The sequence below is a fragment of the Anolis sagrei genome, chromosome 12 (assembly GCF_037176765.1).
Source record: "Anolis sagrei isolate rAnoSag1 chromosome 12, rAnoSag1.mat, whole genome shotgun sequence".
Classification (NCBI taxonomy): Eukaryota; Metazoa; Chordata; class Lepidosauria; order Squamata; family Dactyloidae; genus Anolis; species Anolis sagrei.
The window spans coordinates 8,296,182-8,318,860 of record NC_090032.1 but is presented as its reverse complement, the minus strand read 5'-3'; the positions used below and the strand labels follow the sequence as shown (position 1 = coordinate 8,318,860).

Sequence of the window (22,679 nt, the reverse complement as noted above, 5' to 3'; positions counted from 1 at the left end):
AGGGGAAGGGGAAGGAAAGGGGAAGTGAAAGGGGAAGGGGAAGGCGGAAGGGAAGGAGGAGGGGAAAGGGAAGGGGAAGGGGAAGGAAAGGGGAAGGGGAAGTGAAAGGGGAAGGTAAAGGCGGAAGGGAAGAGGGAGGGGAAGGGGAAGGAAAGGGGAAGTGAAAGGGGAAGGGGAAGGCGGAAGGGAAGGGGGAGGGGAAAGGGAAGGGGAAGGAAAGGGGAAGGGGAAGTGAAAGGGGAAGGGGAAGTGAAAGGGGAAGGGAAAGGCGGAAGGGAAGGGGGAGGGGAAAGGGAAGGGGAAGGAAAGGGGAAGGGGAAGTGAAAGGGGAAGGGAAAGGCGGAAGGGAAGGGGGAGGGAAAAGGGAAGGGGAAGGAAAGGGGAAGGGGAAATGAAAGGGGAAGGGGAAATGAAAGGGGAAGGGAAAGGTGGAAGGGAAGGGGGAGGGGAAAGGGAAGGGGAAGGAGAAAGGGAAGGGAAGCGAGAAAAGAAATAAAAGGAAAGGAAGGGAAAGGGAAAGGAATGGAAGGAGAAGGGGGAAGGAAAGGAAAGGATAGTGTCTGCTCATATCAGGCTTAAAGAACAGAATTGAATGTTTACTAAACTATAGCCAAGAAAGAATGAGCTGGGGTTAGCAATGCATCTTTTTCTAATTCAACCTTGCGATTTTATCCTAACCTCAGGGATCCTAGTGAGAAATGGACCCATCTTTTTTCATATAGAGGAAGATACCGAAGGCGAAGGAAAGGAGATTGTTACATTGACAAATTTTGAGAAAAGCCTTCCTTTGAGGGAGGGGATAGCAACCATCTATAGAAAATAAACAACACGTATTACCATATACAGCACTTAATTTCAATGCATTAGGTATGGGCAGGGCTTAGATTAGTCCGGAAATGCCTCTAATCCGAAGACCCATATCCCTAAACAGTAACTAAAGGGGGTTTGTGAGTAGTGATGGGAGAAACGCTGTGCTTCTCTGAGACTTTATTCCATCGTGACTTTAAAGAGTCCTTGGGAACAGGTGCTGGGGCCATCCCTATCTCAAGCATAACATTTTTTAAAAAAGGGAAACTATAAAGGATAAGAAAATGATCTTGGAGATTGTTGGATCTCACAAATTCACTAAAAAAGCCCTGGGCAAGCTGTTTTTCCCCCCCTCCCATCCTCGCTCCTGTCAAACTGAGATACCAATTCTTATTATACATTGAGAGTGCCGCAGTGTGAACTAGTAAGTGCTGTCTGCCAAGAGTGTGAATCGTAAGGAATCGACGTTATATGTATACCCACTCTATGCAGTTATAGTAGTTTGAGTCCACTTTCACTTGGTATTTATTTGTCGTGTCAGGGCAACCAGTCAATTATATTACATTTCTAACAGAACAAAGCAAACAAACAGAGAAAATACAAAATTTGTGAGTTTGGTAGTTGATTAAATGTCCTGGCCACTTGGAGTGCTTCTGGTGTTGCCGCAAGAAGGTCCTCCATTGTGCAGGTGGAAGGGCTCAGGTTGCATTGCAGCAGGTGGTCAGTGGTTTGCTCCTCTCCACACTCGCATGTTGTGGATTCCACTTTGTAGCCCCATTTCTGAAGGTTGGTTCTGCATTTCGTGGTGCCAGAGCGCAGTCTGTTCAGCGCCTTCCAAGTCGCCCAGTCTTCTGTGAGTCTCTCATTTGGTATCAGCCATTGATTGAGGTGCTTGGTTTGAGCCTGCCACTTTTGGACTCTCGTTTGCTGGGGTGTTCCAGTGAGTATCTCTGTAGATCTTAGAAAACTATTTCTAGATTTAAATCGTTGACATGCTGGCTGAAACCCAAACAGGGGATGAGCTGGAGATGTCTCTGCCTTGGTCCTTTCACTATTGGCTGCTACTTCCCGGCAGATGTCAAGTGGTGCAATACGGGCTAGACCAGCGTTTCTCAACCTGGGGGTCGGGACCCCTGGGGAGGGGTCGCCAGGGGGTGTCAGGGGGGTCACCAAAGACCAGCAGAAAACACAGCATTTTCTATTGATCATGCAGGTTTTGTGTGGGAGGTTTGCCCCAATTCTATCATTGGTGGGGTTCAGAATTGTCTTTGATTATAGGTGAACTATAAATCCCAGTAACTACAACCCCCAAATATCAAGGTCTATTTTCCCCCAAACTCCCAAAAGTGTTCATGATTAGGCATATTAAGTATTCATGCCAAGTTTGACATCAAGATTCATCTTTGTTTGAGTTTACAGTGTTCTTTGGATGTAGGTGAACCACAACTCCAAAACTCAAGGCAAAACCCACCTAATCCTTCCAGTATTTTCTGCTGGTCATGGGAGTTCTGTGTGCCAAGTTTGGTTCAATCCCATCACTGGTGGAGTTCACAATGCTCTTTGATTGTAAGTTAACTATAAATTCCAGCAACTACAACTCCCAAGTGACAAACTTCCCCCAACCCCACCAGTATTTAAATTTAGGTGTATTGGGTATTTGTGCCAAATTTGGTCCAGTGAATGAAAATACATCCTGAATAACAGCTATTTACATTACAATTAATAACAGGAGCAAAATTACAGTTATGAAGAAGCAACGAAAATAATTTTATGGTTGGGGGTCTCCACAACATGAGGAACTGTATTAAGGGGTCACGGCATTAGCAAGGTTGAGAACCACTGGGCTAGACAGTGTAATTTCTCCAGTGGTGTAGGGCGCACACACCCCGTGATAATGTGGCATGTCTCATTAAGAGCCACATCCACTGTTTTAGTGTGATGAGATGTGTTCCACACTGGGCATGCATACTCAGCGGCAGAGTAGCACAGCGCAAGGGTAGATGTCTTCACTGTATCTGGTTGTGATCCCCACGTTGTGCCAGTCAGCTTTCGTATGATATTGTTTCTGGCACCCACCTTTTGCTTGATGTTCAGGCAGTGCTTCTTGTAGGTCAGAGCACGGTCCAGAGTGACTCCCAGGTATTTGGGTGCGCTGCAATGCTCCAGTGGGATTCCTTCCCAGGTAATCCTCAGAGCTTGGGATGCTTGTCTGTTCTTGAGATGAAAGGCACATGTCTGTGTTTTAGATGGGTTGGGGATCAGCTGGTTTTCCCTGTAATAGGCAGTGAGAGCATCTAGAGCTTCGGAAAGCTTCTGTTCTACCATCTCAAAGCTCCCTGCTTGAGCAGTAATGGCATGATCATCAGCATAGATGAAACTCTCTGTCCCTTCTAGCAGTGCTGGTCATTTGTGTAGATGTTGAACATGGATCTGCTTCTCTGGCCCTGGAACTCAACAAAAAAGCTCCTGTTTTGTAGCAGGTTTCCTATGAAGCGGGTGAGGTGGTAGTCCTTTATGATATTATACATTTTTCTCAGGAGGAGGCGGTGATTCACAGTGGTTCACAGTACATAGGCTGCTGACAGGTCTATGAAGACAGCTCCTGCGATCTTTCACTTGGTAAGGCTCCATCATATCAGGGGCGGCTGAAGCCATAGGCAAGATACGCGTTTGTCTATAGCGCAAATCCCCAAGGGGTGCTCTTGTGACACCCCCGCACACATAGCAGATTTTTTGGGGGAGAGGCGTCAACATACTGTTTGCATACACTTGAAAATTACCTAGGGCCAGCCCTGTATGGAATCCTAGTATTTGTAATTTGATGCAGTACTTTGAACTATCTGCTAGACATCTCTTAAGTGCTATAATTTAGGGGAACTAAGGTTATGTAGAAAATTCTCAGTCGCTAATCTATCGATACACATAAATAAAAGTTAAAATACGTATCTGTGTGTGGCTGGGGTGTCCACCTCCACAAACAGCTATAGCTCCTACTACTCAGGAGACACCAATGGCCCTCCCTCCAATGACATTTCAGCAGAGGCGGCCCTAGGTAATTTTCAACGGTAAGCAAACAGTATTTTGGCACACACCCCCCCAACCAAACATTGATATATATTTTCTGTTTGTTGTGGGAGTTCTGTGTGCCATATTTGGTTCAATTCCATCATTGGTGGAGTTCAGAATGCTCTTTGATTGTAGGTGAACTATACACCGCAGTAACTACACTTGCCGCACTTGCTCTCTTGCCTGGCCCGCTTTGGGTCCAGAGGCGTGCCTGAAGACCCAGGTGTGTGCACCAAAAGTCACCTCTTCTCCTGACTTTCTCCTCAGCCATTGGGACCAAGAGAGAGAGAGAGAGAGACAGTAGGGCTGGGCGGTTTCGTTTCGTAATTTCGTAATTCGTTAAAAATTCGTTATTTTTTTTTATAACGAAGCGATATTGAACCATTCAGGAGCAACTAAAAAACGAAACGAATTTTTCCAATTCGTTTCGTAATTGTTTCGTAATTGTTTCGTTATTGATTCGTAAATGTTTCGTTATTATTTCCGCATGTCTGGTGCAAGTTTTAGGGTTGCTGTTTGTTTTCTCAGTGAAAAAAAATATAATTATCACACCAACAGTCAACAACAGAGGGAGAGGAAAGCTTCAGAAGTTTTTTTAGCGTATTGCGCGATCACGGCCGCCATTAACGAATCGATTCGTAATCGATTCGTAATCGTTTCGTAATTGTTTTATGATTTCCGAAATTTCGTAAATATCGAACTTTTTTAAAGGAAAATTTCGGAATTCTTTTAAATGAAACGTAAAAAACCCCCTAAAAACGAATTGAGTTTAGAAACAAATTTTTCCGTGTTTGGACAGCCCTAAGAGACAGAGGTGGAGATGCCCACCTTTCCTGAAGATAGGTGCAAAAACAAAGGAGGGAGCAGAGGTGGGAGATACCTCCAGCCGGAGGGTCTCTCTCTCTCTCTCTCTCTTGGTCCCAATGGCTGAAGAGAAAGTCAGGAGAAGAGGCAACTTTTGGTGCGCACGCTGGGGTCTTCAGGCACACCTCCGGACCCGAAGTGGGCCAGGCGCGGCGGCTCCACCCCTTGGCCCACCCGCAGATTGGGGAGAGGAGAGGAGGCGGGGGGAGTGCCGGGGGATCGGGAAAGGGATCGAACACAGAGAACGATTGGGCGCCAGCTCTGCTCGTGCATCCGGTAGCCGGGTGGAGCAGGAAAGAGAGCGGCTAGGTGAGGCTCAAGGGCCTGGCCTCTTTGGGAAGAGGATCACCCAGCAGTGAGGCAAGAAAGCCAAGGCTCCCCCCGGACTGTTAGGGCTGTTGTGAGCTGAGGGGGCGCTCCTCAAGTGGCGGTCAAGGGGCATTTACAGAGGCGCTTCTGCGCCCCTGGCAAAAAAAAGTGTTCTGCAACCGCTTACTTCGCGTAATGGACGAGCCGCCCCTGCATTTCAGGTTATAGAGAGCGCCATAAACATGTACAAGAGCCCTGCCAATGTCCTCCACCAACACCACACTGTCCACCATCCAGGAGACGGCTTTCATACAGGGGAAATTTCATCCTAGATTTTATGTGTTTCCTCCGCCACAGGCATCCCAGTATTTCCGACTCTCTCCATTGGTGTGGAATTTGCATGACCCCGCCCACTTCCTCTCCCTTAACCCTTTCCTATTTTTTTCTTTGGCACACAGCAAACAGAGAAATTGATCAGCAACTGAATATACTAGAGAGATTTGGGGAGAATTCGCCATGATTTATAGGAGTTGTAGATCCTGGGATGTATAGTTCACTTGTAATCTAACTCCACCAACGAAGGCTCTGGAACTAACTTGGCACACAGAAGCCCCATGACCAACAAAAAATACTGGAGGGATTTGGAGGGATTTATAGGAGTTGTAGTTCACCTACATCCAGAGTGCACTGATGGATCTGGACCAAACTTGGCATGCATACCCAATATGCCCAAATTTGAATACTGATGGGTTTTGGGGGGAATTGGCCTGGATATTTTGGAGTTGCAGGTACAATGAGCACTTCTTCTCTTCATCCTTTCATTCTTGGTCTTTTTCCTTACTGCCCTTCCTTCCTTCCTTCCTTCCTTCCTTCCTTCCTTCCTTCCTTCCTTCCTTCCCTTCCATCATTTTTATCCTTCTTTCTTTTCTTCCTTCCCTCTTTCCTCCCTCCTTCTCTCTCTTCATCTTTCTCCTTCCTTCCTTCCTTCCTTTCTTCCTTCCTTCCTTCCCTTTTCTCTTTCCTTCTTACTTTCCTTTATCCTTTCTTTCCTTCCATCCATCCTGCTCTTCATCTCTTCATCTCTTCATTCCTTTTCTTTTTCCTTCCTCCTTCCCTTTCTACCTTCCATCCTCCCCTTCTACCCTTTCTTCCTTCCATCCTTGCCTCCCTTTTTCTTTCCTTCCCTCATTCCTCCCCCTTCCCTCTCTCTTTCTCCTTCCATCCTTCCCTTTAATTCTTTCTTCTTTCCTTCTCTTTTTTCTTTCTTTCCTTCCCTCTTTCCTCCCCCTTCCCCTTCTCCCTTTCTCCTTCCATCCTTCGTGTCCACCCTTTCATCCTTTCTTCTTTCCTTCCCTTTTGTCTTTCCTTCCTCCCCTCTTTCCTCCCCTCTTCCCTCTCTCTTTCTCCTTCCACTCTTCCCTTTAATCCTTTCTTCTTTCCTTCCCTTTTGTCTTTCCTTCCTTCCCTTTGTCCTCCCTACTTCCCTCTCTCCCTCTCTCCTTCGACCCTTCCCTTTCATCCTTTCTTCTTTCCTTCCCTTTTGTCTTTCCTTCCTTCCCTCTTTCCTCCCCTCTTCCCTCTCTCTTTCTCCTTCCACTCTTCCCTTTAATCCTTTCTTCTTTCCTTCCCTTTTGTCTTTCCTTCCTTCCCTTTGTCCTCCCTACTTCCCTCTCTCCCTTTCTCCTTCGACCCTTCCCTTTCATCCTTTCTTCTTTCCTTCCCTTTTGTCTTTCCTTCCTTCCCTCTGTCCTCCGTCCTTCCCTCTCCCTCTTTCTCCTTCCATCCTTCCTTTCCACCCTTTCATCTTTTCTTCTTTCCTTCCCTTTTGTGTTTCCTTCCTTCCCTCTCTCCCTCTTTCTCCTTCCATCCTTCTTGTTCTCCCTTCCATCCATCCTTCCTTCTCTCTTTCCTCCTTCTCTTCCTCCCTTCCATCACCGAGCAGCCAGTCCTCCTAGCAGGGAGTGGAGGCAAGAAGGTTTGCCAAGGCCTGGTGTAGATGCACCCTAAGTAACTAAAGTAGTTACTTAAGGAGAAATTGGAAAGTTACTATTACTAATTGTCTCCAAAGTGAACTTTCCAAGCTCCGTTCAGCTTTTTCCTAATTGTTCTATGACAGCTAAAGCACAAAGTGTACCAGTTTTGCCTTGGGGGAATTCCTCCGGATTGGTTGGACTACCACCAGTTCCTCTTTTTCTGCATGAGGGTAAAAATCAATTTCAGATCTGTTCCGAAAGATAACTGCACATTGTAATTTAAATCTCTTACTGGAAGTAAATCTTAAAAGAGGGCCTTTGGGGTTTTGGAATGAGGGGGGAAACCCATAAATAAGAGGGGAAACTGAGAAGTGTTGATCATGGAGGAGGCGGTGAGAATATCTCAGGAATCCCAGAAGAACCGCATGTGTTTTGTTTATTGGATCCAGTCCAGGACCTAAAGTTCCCCACTTTGGATTACAACAGTCTCAACCTTCCTGGAAGGGTGTGGTGGACACTGACCTTGTGTTTTGGAGTTGTAGTTCATCTACATCCAGAGAGCATTGTAGACTCAAGCAATGATGGATCTGGACCAACTTGGCACAAATACACAAGATACCCAAATGTGAACACTGGTAGAGTTTGGGGAATATAGACCTTGACATTTGGGAGTTGTAGTTGCTGGGATTTATAGTTCACCTACAATCAGAGAGCACTGTACTGCATCAATGATGGAATTGAACCAAACTTGGCACACAGAACTCCCACAACCAACAGAAAATATTGGAATGGTTGCATGGGCATTGACATTGCGTTTTTGGAGTTGTAGTTCACCTACATCCAGAGAGCATTGTAGACTCAAGCAATGATGGATCTGGACCAACTTGGCACAAATAGACAAGATACCCAAATGTGAACACTGGTGGGGTTTGGGGAATATAGACCTTGACATTTGGGAGTTTGGTGGGCATTGACCTTGCATTTTGGAGTTATAGTTCACCTTCATCCAGAGATCACTGTGGACTCAAAAAATGATGGAGCTGTACCAACTTGGCACAAGATACAAGATACTCAAATGTGAACACTGGTGGAGTTTGGGGAATATAGACCTTGGCATTTGGGAGTTGTGGTTGCTGGGATTTATAGTTCACCTACATCCAGAGAGAACTGTGCACTCAAACAACAATGGATCTGGACCAAGCTTGGCACAAATACTCAATATGCCCAAATGTGTGGGGATATAGACCTTGAGATTGGGAGTTGTAGTTGCTGGTATTTATAGTTCACCTACAATCAAAGAGAGCACTGTACTCCATCAATGATGGAATTGAACCAAACTTGGTACACAGAACTCCCATGACCAACAGAAAACACTGAAATGGTTTGGTGGGCATTGACCTTGCGTTTTGGAGTTGTAGTTCATCTACATCCAGAGAGCACTGTGGACCCAAACAATGACGGATCTGGACCAAACTCGGCACCAATACTCAAGATACCCAAATTTGAACACTTGGGGATTATGGACCTTGATATTTGGGATGTGTAGTTGCTGGAATGTATAGTTCGCCTACAATCAAAGAGCACTCTGAACCCAGCCCACAAATTTTTTTTTTGTCGTGTCAGGGGTGTCCTGTTGTGAGAGAATTGGCCGTCTGTAAGGACATTGCCCAGGGGACGCCCAGATGATTTTGATGTTTTATCATCCTTGTGGGAGGCTTCTCTCGTGTCCCCGCATGAGGAGCTGGAGCTGATAGAGGGAGCTCATCCGCCTCTCCCCGGATTCGAACCTGCGACCAAACTTGGTACACTACCTACATGGCCAACATTGAACATTGGTGAGGTTGGGAGGGCTATTTTTGAATTCTGGAAGTTGTAGTTCACCAATACCAAAAAGGACGAAAAGGACAGGGGGGGAGATCTTCAGCTTTCTCTGCCAAAAGGGTTCCTAAAACCATCAGAAATATGTGTTTTGTGATAGTCTTTGGTGACCTCTCTGAAGCCCCCTCACAACCCCCCGAGGTTGAGAAACATTGGATTACAACTTGTTCAAACCGTGAAGATCTTTCTTGGCTCTGCTCGACTTTCACCTTTTTCTCCCCCAAAGACTTCCTTTTTCCTGAATTCCTTCCAATCAGTTCTTTCCTTTGTCCATCAGCTTCGGGAATGAGGTTTTCTCCTTCCATTCCCATAAATCTGAGGCAATCATCCTGCTGTCTCTCGCAACAATGGGGTTTGAAGCACATTAAATCAAGTGCCTTAATGGGGTTGATGTGCTAGAAAACACTTCCACTTCCCTCCCTGAGGAAGGCCCCTTTTCGTGCGAATGCGGCTTCGGACAGGACAAGACTGGCATCCATCCCAGGATCATCCACTAAACAAGCGCAGGGAAGTCCGGCTCATGCCAGGCCATTGTTCTCCCTTGTTATGATTGCAGTGACCTGGAAAAAAAAAGGAATGATTTCTGGATGCTTTTCCTAATCAAAGCTCTCTTTGGTACATAATAAACTCAGGAACTCAATGTAAAAAGGACAATGTGACGGCCACTAACTGATGTGAGGAATGGAAGAGAATGGGCACATTCTTAGAATTATAGGAATCCTAGAGCTGGACGAGACCTCATGGGCTATCCAGTCCAACCCCATTCTGCCAAGAAGCAGGAAAATCGCATTCAAAGCCCTCCCGACAGATGGCCGTGCAGCCTCTGTTTAAAAGCTTCCAAAGAAGGAGCCTCCACCACACTCTGGTTGTGACGGCGCGAGTGGTGCCACCTATATGTAGAACATTAATAGGAGCATAGTGTCTAGGTCCAGGGAAGTAATGCTACCCCTCTATTCTGCTTTGGTTAGACCACACCTGGAATATTGTGTCCAATTCTGGGCACCACAATTCAAGAGAGATATTGACAAGCTGGAATGTGTCCAGAGGAGGGCGACTAAAATGATCAAGGGTCTGGAGAACAAGCCCTATGAGGAACGGCTTAAGGAGCTGGGCATGTTTAGCCTGAAGAAGAGAAGGCTGAGAGGAGATATGATAGCCATGTATAAATACGTGAGAGGGAGTCAGCTTGTTTTCTGCTTCCTTGGAAACTAGGATGCGGAACAATGGCTTCAAACTACAAGAGAGGAGATTCCATCTGAACACGAGGAAGAACTTCCTGACTGTGAGAGCCGTTCAGCAGTGGAACTCTCTGCCTCGGGGTGTGGTGGAGGCGGGCGGGCGGGCGGGCGGATGGATGGATGGATGGATGGCTGGAAGGAAGGAAGGATGGATAGATAGATAGATAGATAGATAGATAGATGATAGATAGATAGATAGATAGGATAGATAGATAGATAGATAGATAGATAGATAGATGGATGGATGGATCGAAGGATGGATGGATAAAAAGAGAGAGAGAGAGAGATCGAAGGATGGATGGATGGATAAAAGGGTAGATAGATGATAGATAGGTAGGTAGGTAGGTAGGTAGGTAGGTAGATAGATAGATAGATAGATAGATAGATAGATGGATGATACAAGGGTGGGTGAGTGGGTGGGTGGGTGAGTGGGTGGATGGATAGATGGATGGATGGATGAGTGGGTGAGTGAGTGAGTGAGTGAGTGGGCGAGTGAGTGGGCAGGCGGGTGGGCAGGCGGGCGGGTGGATGGATGGATGGCTGGAAAGAAGGAAGGAAGGATGGAAGGAAGGATAGATAGATGATAGATAGATGGATAAAAAGATAGAGAGATAGAGAGAGAGAGAGAGATGGATGGATGGATGGATAAAAGGGTAGATAGATAGATAGATAGATAGATAGATAGATAGATGATAGATAGATGGATAAAAAGATAGAGAGATAGAGAGAGAGAGAGAGATGGATGGATGGATGGATAAAAGGGTAGATAGATAGATAGATAGATAGAGGATAGAAGGGTGGGTGAGTGGGTGGGTGGGTGGGTGGGTGAGAGAGTGAGTGAGTGAGTGGGTGGGTGGATGGATGGCTGGAAGGAAGGAAGGAAGGAAGGAAGGATAGATAGATAGATAGATAGATAGATAGATAGTTAGTAGGGCTGGGCAACCACGGAAAAATTTGTTTCTAAACTCGATTCGTTTTTAGGGGGTTTTTGCATTTCGATTTTTAAATTAATTCCGAAATTTTCCTTTAAAAAATTTCATTATTTACGAAATTTCGTAAATTACAAATCAATTACGAATCGATTCGTTAATGGCGGGCGCAATCGCGCAATACGCTAAAAAAACTTCCAAATGAGACAGGAAGCTTCCCTCTCCCTCTGTTGTTGACTGTTGGTGTGATAATTTATTTTTTTTTCACTGAGAAAACAAACAACGACTATAAAACTTGCACCAGACATGCGGAAATAATAACGAAACGATTTTGAATCAATTACGAATTGATTTCGAAACAATTACAAAACAATTACGAAACAAATTGAAAAAATTCATTTCGTTTTTTAGTTGCTCCTGAATGGTTCAATATCGCTTCGTTATCAAAAAAAATAACGAATTAATAACGAATTACGAAATTAACGAACGAAACCGCCCAGCCCTAATAAATAGATAGCATTTGGCAACATGTGTTTATATGGGGTTTAGCATTTCTGAAACATACCTTTGTTGTCGTCAACGTGAGTTCATTGATGCAATTTGGGAGGGGGAGAGAGCACACAAAATGCATTTTTTTAAAAAAACAAAACATTATTTCATGAGGAACAGACTGCACCAATCTGCCTTTCCTTGCTGGTCCCCATCGTTTTCTTTTCTCCTTCTTGCTGCGAATGCAGGTTTCTCCTCTTCCGCCAAGCGCAACGCCCTGGCCTTTTCCTGAGCTGCTTGGCACTAATAAACGTAACTCGCAGACAATAAACTTGTTTAAGAAAAGGCTAAGGTGAGAAATAAATTTCCATTAATTCAGAGCTGCGGCCTGACAGGGGAGGCATAAAGTTATCAAAGCAAAAGGGAGGCAAGCAGGGAGGCTCATTCTCATGCTGGTGGAGTGTGCCCTTCAGAGCCTTCTTCTTGGGCCAAATGCATCTCGTGCGCCTTGAGTTTTAAACCCGGCGCACACATATACAAACGCAGACTCCCACACCTTTCCCATGTATTAAGGAACACAAAACCTTGCAATACTTCAAGGCATACCTAATCCATCCTTCAGCCGCTGGGTGCATTCAAAGCATCGGCGGCTGCCCCATCACTCCACTTAACCCTCGCCCACAGTTTTTCCTATAAGAGTGTAAGCTTTTGCCAATAGCCCTTGAGTCTTGCACAGATGCCTTTTTGTTAAGAGAGAGAAAATAGTTGCCATTGGGCAAATACTCACACCTTATAGACTTCCCGTGATTGAACACCCCTTATCTAGAATTCCACAATATTCCATATTCCAAAATTGCCCGCCCGAATGGCTTGGAGAGCAACACTGTTGCTTTCCGATGATTCAGTGGATGCCAACTTTGTTTCATGCAGAATATTATTTAAAATATCGGGTATGGTTGCCTTTAGGCTATGTTCGTGAGTTGTATTTGGAACATGAATGCAGAGGCGGCCCTAGGTAATTTTCAAAGGTAAGCAAACAGTATTTTGGCACCCCCCCCCCCCCAACCAATCAGATATATATTTTCTGTTTGTCGTGGGAGTTCTGTGTGCCATATTTGGTTCAATTCCATCATTGGTGGAGTTCAGAATGCTCTTTGATTGTAGGTGAACTATACATCCCAGTAACTACACTTGCCGCACTTGCTTGCTTTGGGTCCGGAGGCGTGCCTGAAGACCCCGGCATGTGCACCAAAAGACACCTCTTCTCCTGATTTTCTCATCAGCCATTGGGACCAAGAGGGAGAGAGAGAGAGAGAGAGACAGAGGTGGAGATGCCCACCTTTCCTGAAGGTAGGCGCAAAAACAAAGGAGGGAGCGGAGGTAGGAAATACCTCCAGCCGGAGGGGCTCTCTCTCTCTCTCTCTCGGTCCCAATGGCTGAATAGAAAGTCAGGAGAAGAGGCGACTTTTGGTGCGCATGCTGGGGTCTTCAGACATGCCTCCAGACCCGAAGTGGGCCAGTTGCGGCGGCTCCGTCCCTTGGCCCACCCGCGGATTGGGGAGAGGAGAGGAGGCGGGTGGAGCGCTGGGGGATCGAGAAAGGGAGCGAACGCGGAGAATGATTGAGCGCCGGCTCTGCTCGTGCACCCAGTGGCCGGGTGGAAAAGGAATGAGAGGGGCTAGACGAAGCTCAAGGGCCCGGCCCCTTTGGGAAGAGGATCGCCCGGCAGCAAGGCAAGAAAGCCGAGGCTCCCCCCGGACTGCTAGGGCTGTTGTGAGCTGAGGGGGTGCTCCTCAAGTGGCGGTTGAGGGGTATTTACAAAGGCGCCTCTGCGCCCCTGGCAAAAAAAAGTGTTCTGCGACCGCTTACTTCGCGTAATGGACGAGCCGCCCCTGCATGAATGTCTTGTTTAGGCTTGAGCATAATCTCTGAGATAGATAGCGAATTTGCTCATTTGCAAATTTCAGATATTCCAAGCTGGACACATTCCAGCTTGTCAATATCTCTCTTGAATTGTGGCGCCCAGAATTGGACACAATATTCCAGGCGTTGTCTAACCAAGGCAGAATAGAGGGGTAGCATGACTTCCCTAGATCTAGACACTAGGCTCTTATTGATGCAGGCCAAAATCCCACTGGCTTTTTTTGCCGCCACATCACATTGTTGGCTCATGTTTAACTTGTTGTCCACGAGGACTCCAAGATCTTTTTCACACGTACTGCTCTCGAGCCAGGCATTGTCCCCCATTCTGTATCTTTGCATTTCATTTTTTTCTGCCTAAGTGGAGTATCTTGCATTTGTCACTGTTGAACTTCATTTTGTTAGTTTTGGCCCTTCATCTCTCTAATCTGTCAAGATCATTTTGAATCCTGCTCCTGTCCTCTGGAGTATTGGCTCTCCCTCCCAATTTGGTGTCGTCTGCACACTTGATGATCATGCCTTCTAACCCTTCATCTAAGTCAGTGTTTCTCAACCTGGGGGTCGGGACCCCTGAGGGGGTCGTGAGGGGGTGTTAAAGGAGTCGCCAAAGACCACCAGAAAACATTGTATTTTCTGTTGGTCATTGGGATTCTGTGTGGAAATTTGATCCAATTCTATTGTTGGTGGAGTTCAGAATGCTCTTTGATTGTAGGTGAACTATAAATCCCAACAACTACAACTCGCAGATGTCAAAGTCTATTTTCCCCAGACTCCACCAGTATTCACAATTTGGGCATACTGAGTATTTGTGCCAAGTTTGGTCCAGATTAGGCTTGGGTAACCACGGAAAAATTTGCTTCTAAACTCGTTTTGTTTTTAGGGGGCCCTTGCGTTTCGTTTTTTTTAATAATTCCGAAATTTTCCTTTTAAAATTTTTGAAATATACGAAATTTCGTAAAATTACGAATCGATTCGTTAATGGCGGACGCAATTGCACAATATGCTAAAAAGACCTCCAAATGGGACAGGGGGAACTTCTGAAGCTTCCCTCTCCCTCTGTTGTTGACTGTCGGTGTGATAAAACAAACAACAACTATATTATATTATCATGCACCAGATATGTGAAAATAATTACTAAATAATTACTAAATAATTACTAAATAATTACTAAACAATTACGAAATAATTACGAAATAAATTGAAAAAATTGTTTCGAATCTAATTTACTCCTCACACTATTCTTGCATGGCTCAATATTGGATCGTAAGCTAATTTAAATACGAATTAATAACGAATTACGAAATTAACAAACGAAACCGCCCAAGCCTAGTCCAGCTCAATCATTGCATGAATCCACAGCACTCCTCTGGATATAGGTGAACTACAACTCCCAAACTCAAGGTCAATGCCCACCAAACCCTTCCAGTATTTTCTGTTGGTCATGGGAGTTCTGTGTGCCAAGTTTGGTTTAAATCAATCACTGGTGGTGTCTAGAATGCTCTTTGATTATAGGTGATCTATAAATCCCAGCAACTACAACTCCTAAATTACAAAATCAATCCTCCCCCCAACCCCACTAGCATCCACATTTGGGCATATTGGGTATTTGTGCTCAATTTAGTCCAGTGAATGAAAATACAACCTGCATGTCGGATATTTACATTACGATTTATAACAGTAGTAAAATGACAGGTATCAAGTAGCAACGAAAACAATAATATGGTTGGGGGCCACCACAACATATGGAACTGCATTTAGGGGTCACAGCATTAGCAAGGTTGAGAACCGCTGATCTAAGTCATTAATAAAGATGTTGAACAGGACCGGGCCCAGGACGGAACCCTGCGGCACTCCACTCGTCACTTCTTTCTCCTCTATTTCTTCTTTTCCATTCCTCTTCCTTCTTCTCCTTGCCTTCTTTCCTCTCCCTCCTTTTCTCCCTCCTTTTCCATCATCATTGGTTCATGAACCCTTTACATCTTTACATCTACTGAATTGGACATGGCTCTCAACAAATGTAATAATGGCAAAGCAGCTGGCTTGGATGATCTACGGATGGAACAAATCAAGAACTTTGGTCCAAAAGCAAGGCACTGGCTGCTGGAGCTGATGAACAACTGCACTGCATCCTGTCAGATCCCCAAAATCTGGAGGAAAGCAAGTCATCGCCATCTTGAAGCCAGGCAAAGACTCTAATGACCCAAAAAGCTACAGACCAATCTCCCTGTTGTGCCACCTCTACAAAGTTCTGGAGAGACTTACTTTGCATAGAATTATGGAAAATATAGACCCCTGTCTGATCCCACAGCAAGCTGGCTTCAGGAAAGGCAAAAGCTGCACATCGCAAGTGCTGAACCTGACTCAGCACATAGAAGATGGCTTTGAAAGGGGGCAGATCACAGGAACTGTCTTCATAGACTTGTCAGCAGCCTATGATACTGTGAACCACTGCCTCCTCCTGAGAAAAATGTATAATATCACAAAGGATGACCACCTCATGCGCCTCATAGGAAACCTGCTACAAAACAGGAGCTTCTTTGTTGAGTTCCAGGGCCAGAGAAGCAGATGGCGGAAACAGAAGAACGGCCTGCCTCAGGGGAGCGTGCTTGCTCCATCCATGTTCAACATCTACACAAATGACCAGCCACTGCCAGAAGGGACAGAGAGTTTCATCTATGCTGATGATCGTGCCATTACCGCTCAAGCAGGGAGCTTTGAGATGGTTGAAAAGAAGCTCTCCGAAGCTCTAGGTGCTCTTACTGCCTATTACAGGGAAAACCAACTGATCCCTAATCCATCTAAAACACAGACATGCGCCTTTCACCTTAAGAACAGACAAGCATCCCGAGCTCTGAGGATTACCTGGGAAGGAATCCCACTGGAGCATTGCAACACACGCAAATACCTGGGAGTCACTCTGGACCGTGTTCTGACCTACAAGACGCACTGCCTGAACATCAAACAAAAAGTGGGCGCTAGAAACAACATCATACGAAAGCTGACTGGCACAACCTGGGGATCACAACCAGACACAGTGAAGACATCTGCCCTTGCGCTATGCTACTCCGCTGCTAAGTATGCATGCCCAGTGTGGAACACATCTCACCACACTAAAACAGTAGATGTGGCTCTTAATGAGACATGCCGCATTATCACAGGGTGTCTGCGCCCCACACCACTGAAGAAATTACACTGCTTAGCCGGTATTGCACCACCTGACATCCGCCGGGAAGTAGCAGCCAATAGTGAAAGGACCAAGGCAGAGACATCTCCAGCTCATCCCCTGTTTGGGTATCAGCCAGCACGTCAACGACTTAAATCAAGACATAGGTTTCTCGGATCTACAGAGATACTCGCTGGAACACCCCAGCAAGCGAGAGTCCAAAAGTGGCAGGCCCAAACCCAGCACCTCAATCCATGGGTGATACCAGATGAGAGACTCCCCCCTGGGCACACAGAAGACTGGGCGACTTGGAGGGCGCTGAACAGACTGCGCTCTGGCACCACGAGATGCAGAGCCAATCTCAAGAAATGGGGTACAAAGTGGAATCCTCGGCATGCGAGTGCGGAGAAGAACAAACCACTGACCACCTGCTGCAATGCAACCTGAGCCCTGCCACATGCACAATGGAGGACCTTCTTGCGGCAACACCAGAGGCACTCCAAGTGGCCAGATACTGGTCAAAGGACATTTAATCAGCTACCAAGTTTCAAAATCTGTGTGGTTTTTTTCTTTTTCTTTTTAATCTGTGTGTTTGTTTTGCTCTGTTAGAATTGTTGCTGTTAGAATAGGTTGCTGATGACACGATAAATAAAAAATAAATCATTGCTTACAAACACGAGGCAAGACTGCACTTATTAGTTCATTAATGTTTGAAAACTACCTGCTTCTAGTTGGTGAGAATTATATATTGGGAAGGCCAGTTCCATCTCTTTCTGAAGCAGAGGCGAAAGAAAGAAGAGTTAAATCAAAAGCTACAGCCAGGGAAATTTGTGGCATCGTCTTCCGAGCCCAGGCAGTGGATGTGCCCTTCCGAACACAATTACTTTGGGTAAATATGGCCGGGGGGAAATGGGTGCAGAGCTTGCCATAAACAGTCAGTAAATCCACCTGGGATGGTTTATGTCTTGTCCTTCCAATCTGTCTGACAGAAAGTGAGTCCCAGTGCTTATGAATCAGGAGTCCAGAGAAATGGGGTAACATTCAGATCAGGAAAAACGAGGCAGAACAAATACGGATAAAGTTGATCAAACTTATGGTATGCATCCTATAATCTTCCAAGCAATCTCAAGATATATGTGTTGGAAATAGCAACCTTCTACAAGCCTCCTATACTAGTTATTTCTTATGTATGTAATTCAGATTGCTTACTATATTTTATACAAGCTGTACCAATTCACGCGTTGCTGTGGCCAACATTTTCTCCCTCTTTCTCTCCTTTCTTCCCTTTTTTGCTTTAATTCTCTCCTTCCTTCCTTCTCTTCCTCTTCACTGTGATTGGCCAAGGGAAAGGCTGTTTCTGAGACTCCAGGCAGGGAGGGGAGAGCAGGCATGTTCATTGCATGTTCAGGTGAGGGAGAGCATGTGAGGCTGGAGGGAGGCTCGAGCCAGAAAGTCCCTTCAAGGCATGGTAGTTCTGTATGGGATGTTTGGTCCAATTCTATTGTTGGTGAGGTTCAAGGGGCTCTTTGATTGTAGGTGAACTATAAATCCCAGCAACTATAACTCCCAAATGTCAAGGACTATTTTCCCAAACTCCACCAGTGTTCACATTTGTGCATATTGAGTATTCATGCCAAGCTTGGTCCAGATCCATTGTTTGAGTCCACAGTGCTCTCTGGATGTAGGTGAACTACAACTCCCAACTCAAGGTCAATGCCTACCAAACCTTTCCAGTGTTTTCTGTTGGTTATGGGAGTTCTGTGTGCCAAGTTTGGTTCAATTCCATCATTGGTGGAATTCAGAATGTTCTTTGATTGTAGGTGAACTATAAATCCCAGCAACATCAACTCCCAAATGTCAAGGTCTATTTTCTCCAAACTCCACCAGTGTTCACATTTGGGCATACTGAGTATTCGTGCCATGTTTGGTCCAGATCCATCATTGTTTGAGTCCACAGTGCTCTCTGGATGTAGGTGAACTACAACTCCCAAACTCAAGGTCAATGCCCACCAATCCCTTCTAGTGTTTTCTGTTGGTCATGGGTGTTCTGTGTGCCAAGTTTGGTTCAATTCCATCATTGGTGGAATTCAGAATGTTCTTTGATTGTAGGTGAACTATAAATCCCAGCAACCACAACTTCCTACAATCAAAGAGCATGGGATGTATAGTTCACCTACAATCAAAGAGCATTCTGAACTCCACCAATGATGGAATTGAACCAAATATGGCACACAGAACTCCCACGACGAACAGGAAATATATATCAGTGATTGGCTGGGGGGGTGCCAAAATACTGTTTGCTTACCATTGAAAATTATCTAGGGCCGCCTCTGACAACAAGCTACACAAATTGGCCAGAAGCTCACTCTGACCCGGACTGGCTTTGAACTCATGACCTTTTGGTCAGTAGTGATCTTAATGCAGCTGACACCCAGCCAGCTGTGTCACAGTCCCGGTGAAAGGGTCTTTGAGTGAAATTTGCAAATGCTAAGCAAGGGGCTTTGAATGAAATTAACAGCAAAAGAAAAATATACCCTTTCTCTGTAGAAAAGGAGCAACACGGAAGAAAATATTTTTAAGAAACAAGATGTGACATGTAGAGGGTGGAAGTTGTGTTGTGGTTAAGTTCAAAGGTTGTGGTTAAGCACAGAGTCTGCAGGTACAAGAAGGTACTTTCCATCAAAAGGTCAAGGGAGAGGGGCTGGAAAGAGAATACTTTCCATGACCTATTACTTGAGTATAAAAATCAGCAGAAAAGGAGGAGGGGGGTGGCAGTCACTTGAAGGGTAGCATCTGCGTATGCTGCCAGGCTGTCCGTCTTCTTCATGAAGAAACTAAAATAAACCTTGTTTTCTTAATTTTTGGGGGACTGTCTCCTTCCTTACGTGTTCACGTGATGTGGGCCTAAGAAGACCCAATTTAGGGTCTCTAACACTGGTGCTATAAATCCCAGCAACTACAACTCCCAAATGACAAAATCAACCCCCTCCAATCCCACCAGTATTCAATTTTCGGCGTATTGGGTATTTGTGCCTGCGAAGACGCTGCCAATTGTACAGGGCTGCCACCAATTTGCGAAGTCTATCCCTCTGACACCAAATTTGCGATGTCTGCACGCACCAGTTGTACAATTGTGCCAATTGCGAAGGTGCAATTCCAACAACAGACAGGGTATAGGGTTTTTAACTTTAAAGAACCCACCCTCTGTCACCAATTGTATAGACTGTTCTTAAATTCTGCCACCGATTATACAGGTGCGGATGATTATGGATGTAATTACGGTAACTGCCACCAACGTGAGGTATTGCCGATGAGAACTGGCTCCCCAGACGCAGATAAATTGAGATGACACGGTCTTCAACAAAAGTTAATAAGTTTATTTTGTACAAAGCATATGGTTACAGGCTGTTAAATAACTTGGAATAACTTAGAATAACTTATAGAACTTGGAATGTAACTTAGTTTGCAATACAGTTCACTCTTCTCGATGACACACTTGTGATTGACTTTTACTGTGGTGGAGCACTTTCTTAAACAATGTTTCCTGAGGTAAATAGCCTTCCTATTCGATCCTTTCTTGATCAAATCCTAGATCTCTAGTTCTTTTCTAACTAGTGATCTAAACAAGCTTCCCTTAGTCCTCTCTGACTAAAGAAACTAATTAGGTTTCTCCCTTCAGCCTTCCTAGATTGAAGAAACCGCTATTCACACACACTGCTTCTCCACTCTCCTCTCTCAACTGCTATCTCCGAACTCCTAACACCAACTGAACTGCTTCTTTTCAAAGACGCAGATAACATTCTCTTGCTCCGCCTACTTCTCACTCTCTTGCCTGGTCTCCTTGGCAACGCCACTGTGGATACAACCAGTTAGCTCTAGCTTCAGCTACTGTTACCAACACGAATATATTCTAACAGTTAAACATATACACAGTATCAATAACTTCTGCACAGTGCCAAATTTGGTCCAGTGAATGAAAATACATCCTGCATATCATAGAATCATAGAATCAAAGAGTTGGAAGAGACCTCATGGGCCATCCAGTCCAACCCCCTGCCAAGAAGCAGGAATATTGCATTCAAATCACCCCTGACAAATGGCCATCCAGCCTCTGCTTAAAAGCTTCCAAAGAAGGAGCCTCCACCACACTCCGGGGCAGAGAGTTCCACTGCTGAACGGCTCTCACAGTCAGGAAGTTCTTCCTCATGTTCAGATGGAATCTCCTCTCTTGTAGTTTGAAGCCATTGTTCCGCGTCCTAGTCTCCAAGGAAGCAGAAAACAAGCTTGCTCCCTCCTCCCTGTGGCTTCCTCTCACATATTTATACATGGCTATCATATCTCCTCTCAGCCTTCTCTTCTTCGGGCTAAACATGCCCAGTTCCCTAAGCCGCTCCTCATAGGGCTTGTTCTCCAGACATTTACATAATGTCTGGAGAACATCAGGCATTTACATAATGATTCATAACAGTAGCGAAATGACAGTTATGGCATAGCAACGAAAATAATGTTATGGTTGGGAGTCACCACCACATGAGGAACTCTATTAAGGGGTCACAGCATTAAGAAGGTTGGGAAACGCTGCCTTAATTAATCTCTGGATTGCTGAAGAAATTTAAGGTGGAACGAGTTCTGAAAAACCAGGCCATGCATCTCATGCCTTTATCATGTCTTCCTTCTTTTTTAGAATAAGAGCCGGGTCACAACGCTGGACTTTGAAGAATTCGAAGACTTGTTGGCCAACTTTACCAGTAACTACACCTATGATGAGTATCCATCCTACGATGGTATCCTTCCTGAGCCGTGCCAGTTCACTTACTGCCTCAATTTCCTCAGCAGCATCTTAGCATTGCTGGTGGTCATCAGCCTTTTGGGCTTAGTCTCCAGCTTGGCCCTTGGCCTATCCTTGGCCAAGAGTCCCATCATGTGGAAGGAGCGCCATCCAAGAAAGTATCAGCTCTTCTTAATGTCGGGAGCCACCGGTCTCTTTGCCGCCACCTTGCCATTCTTTGCCGTGGGGATCAAGCACGGGTGGGTCTTTGGTCCTCATTTCTGCCAGGTGGCCCGTGCCTTGAAGTTTGGCTGCCTCTTTGCACAAGGGTTGATGGTGGCCGGTAGTGCATGTCACATGCCTTCAGCCATTCCTCACTCCATCTTCCTCACCGTACTCTGGCTTCTGGGATTCCTGTGTGCGACGCCCGCGATTGTCATTAGCAGCCCCGGCGATGACTGCTTCTCAAGCTTGGAACCAGATCTCCAACTGTGGTCTCTGGCTCACATCCTGGTCTCTCTGGCTACTTTTGTCATCCTCCCACTGGCGATGCTTGTGACCAAAGTGGCTCTGAAGTGGCATGGAGAAAGCAAGTGTATACAACTCGATCTGGGCTGGCTTTTTTACATTTTCTGGTCGCCCTATGGAGTAGTCCTGCTCCTGGACAAATTACGACAGGATGGGTTGATAACGTCTACTTGCCGTTTCCAAGAACATCTTGACTACTTTCTGGGGTTATCAGAAGGATTTGGCATCCTGCATTGTTTCTTGTTGCCCCTCTTAATTTTGGTTTCGGGCATCTGTCGCCGACGAATCAGCAAAGCAGGAGGACCCTAAATCAGTGGTTCTCAACCTTCTGAATGCCGCAACAGCTTAATACTAGGCTTGGGCGATCCAGTTCGTTAATTTCGTAATTCGTTATTAATTCGTATTTAAATTAGCTTACGATCCAATATCGAACCATGCAGGAATAGTGTGAGGAGTAATTAAGAATCGGAACAATGTTTCCAATTTACGTAATTATTTCGTAATTATTTCGTAATTATTTCGTAATTATTTCGTAATTATTTTCGTATGTCTGGTGCAAGTTTTACAATCTCGCATTTACCCCACTTCCGGTCCCTTTGCTCTGCTGCTTCCCTCCTCTTTCCTCATGCTTCTTCTTGCCTCACTCTAATATACAATGCTATAATATAATATATAATATAATAATAATATAATAATATAATATATAATATTATATTATATTATTATAATACTATTACATTATAGTAT

The 22,679-nt window shown here is 45.3% G+C and overlaps 1 protein-coding gene across 1 annotated transcript in view; it reads left to right on the top strand.

Annotated features, from left to right (window-relative positions):
* Positions 1–22,379, top strand: part of ACKR1 (atypical chemokine receptor 1 (Duffy blood group)) — a 36,531-nt gene extending 14,152 nt beyond the window's left edge. Inside the window, exon 2 of the mRNA XM_060758533.2 lies at positions 21,321–22,379. Within this exon, the coding sequence (XP_060614516.2) occupies positions 21,321–22,241 (921 nt within the window). The 3' untranslated portion in view covers positions 22,242–22,379. The remainder of the gene's footprint in view (positions 1–21,320) is intronic.
* The last annotated feature ends 300 nt before the right edge of the window (positions 22,380–22,679 follow it).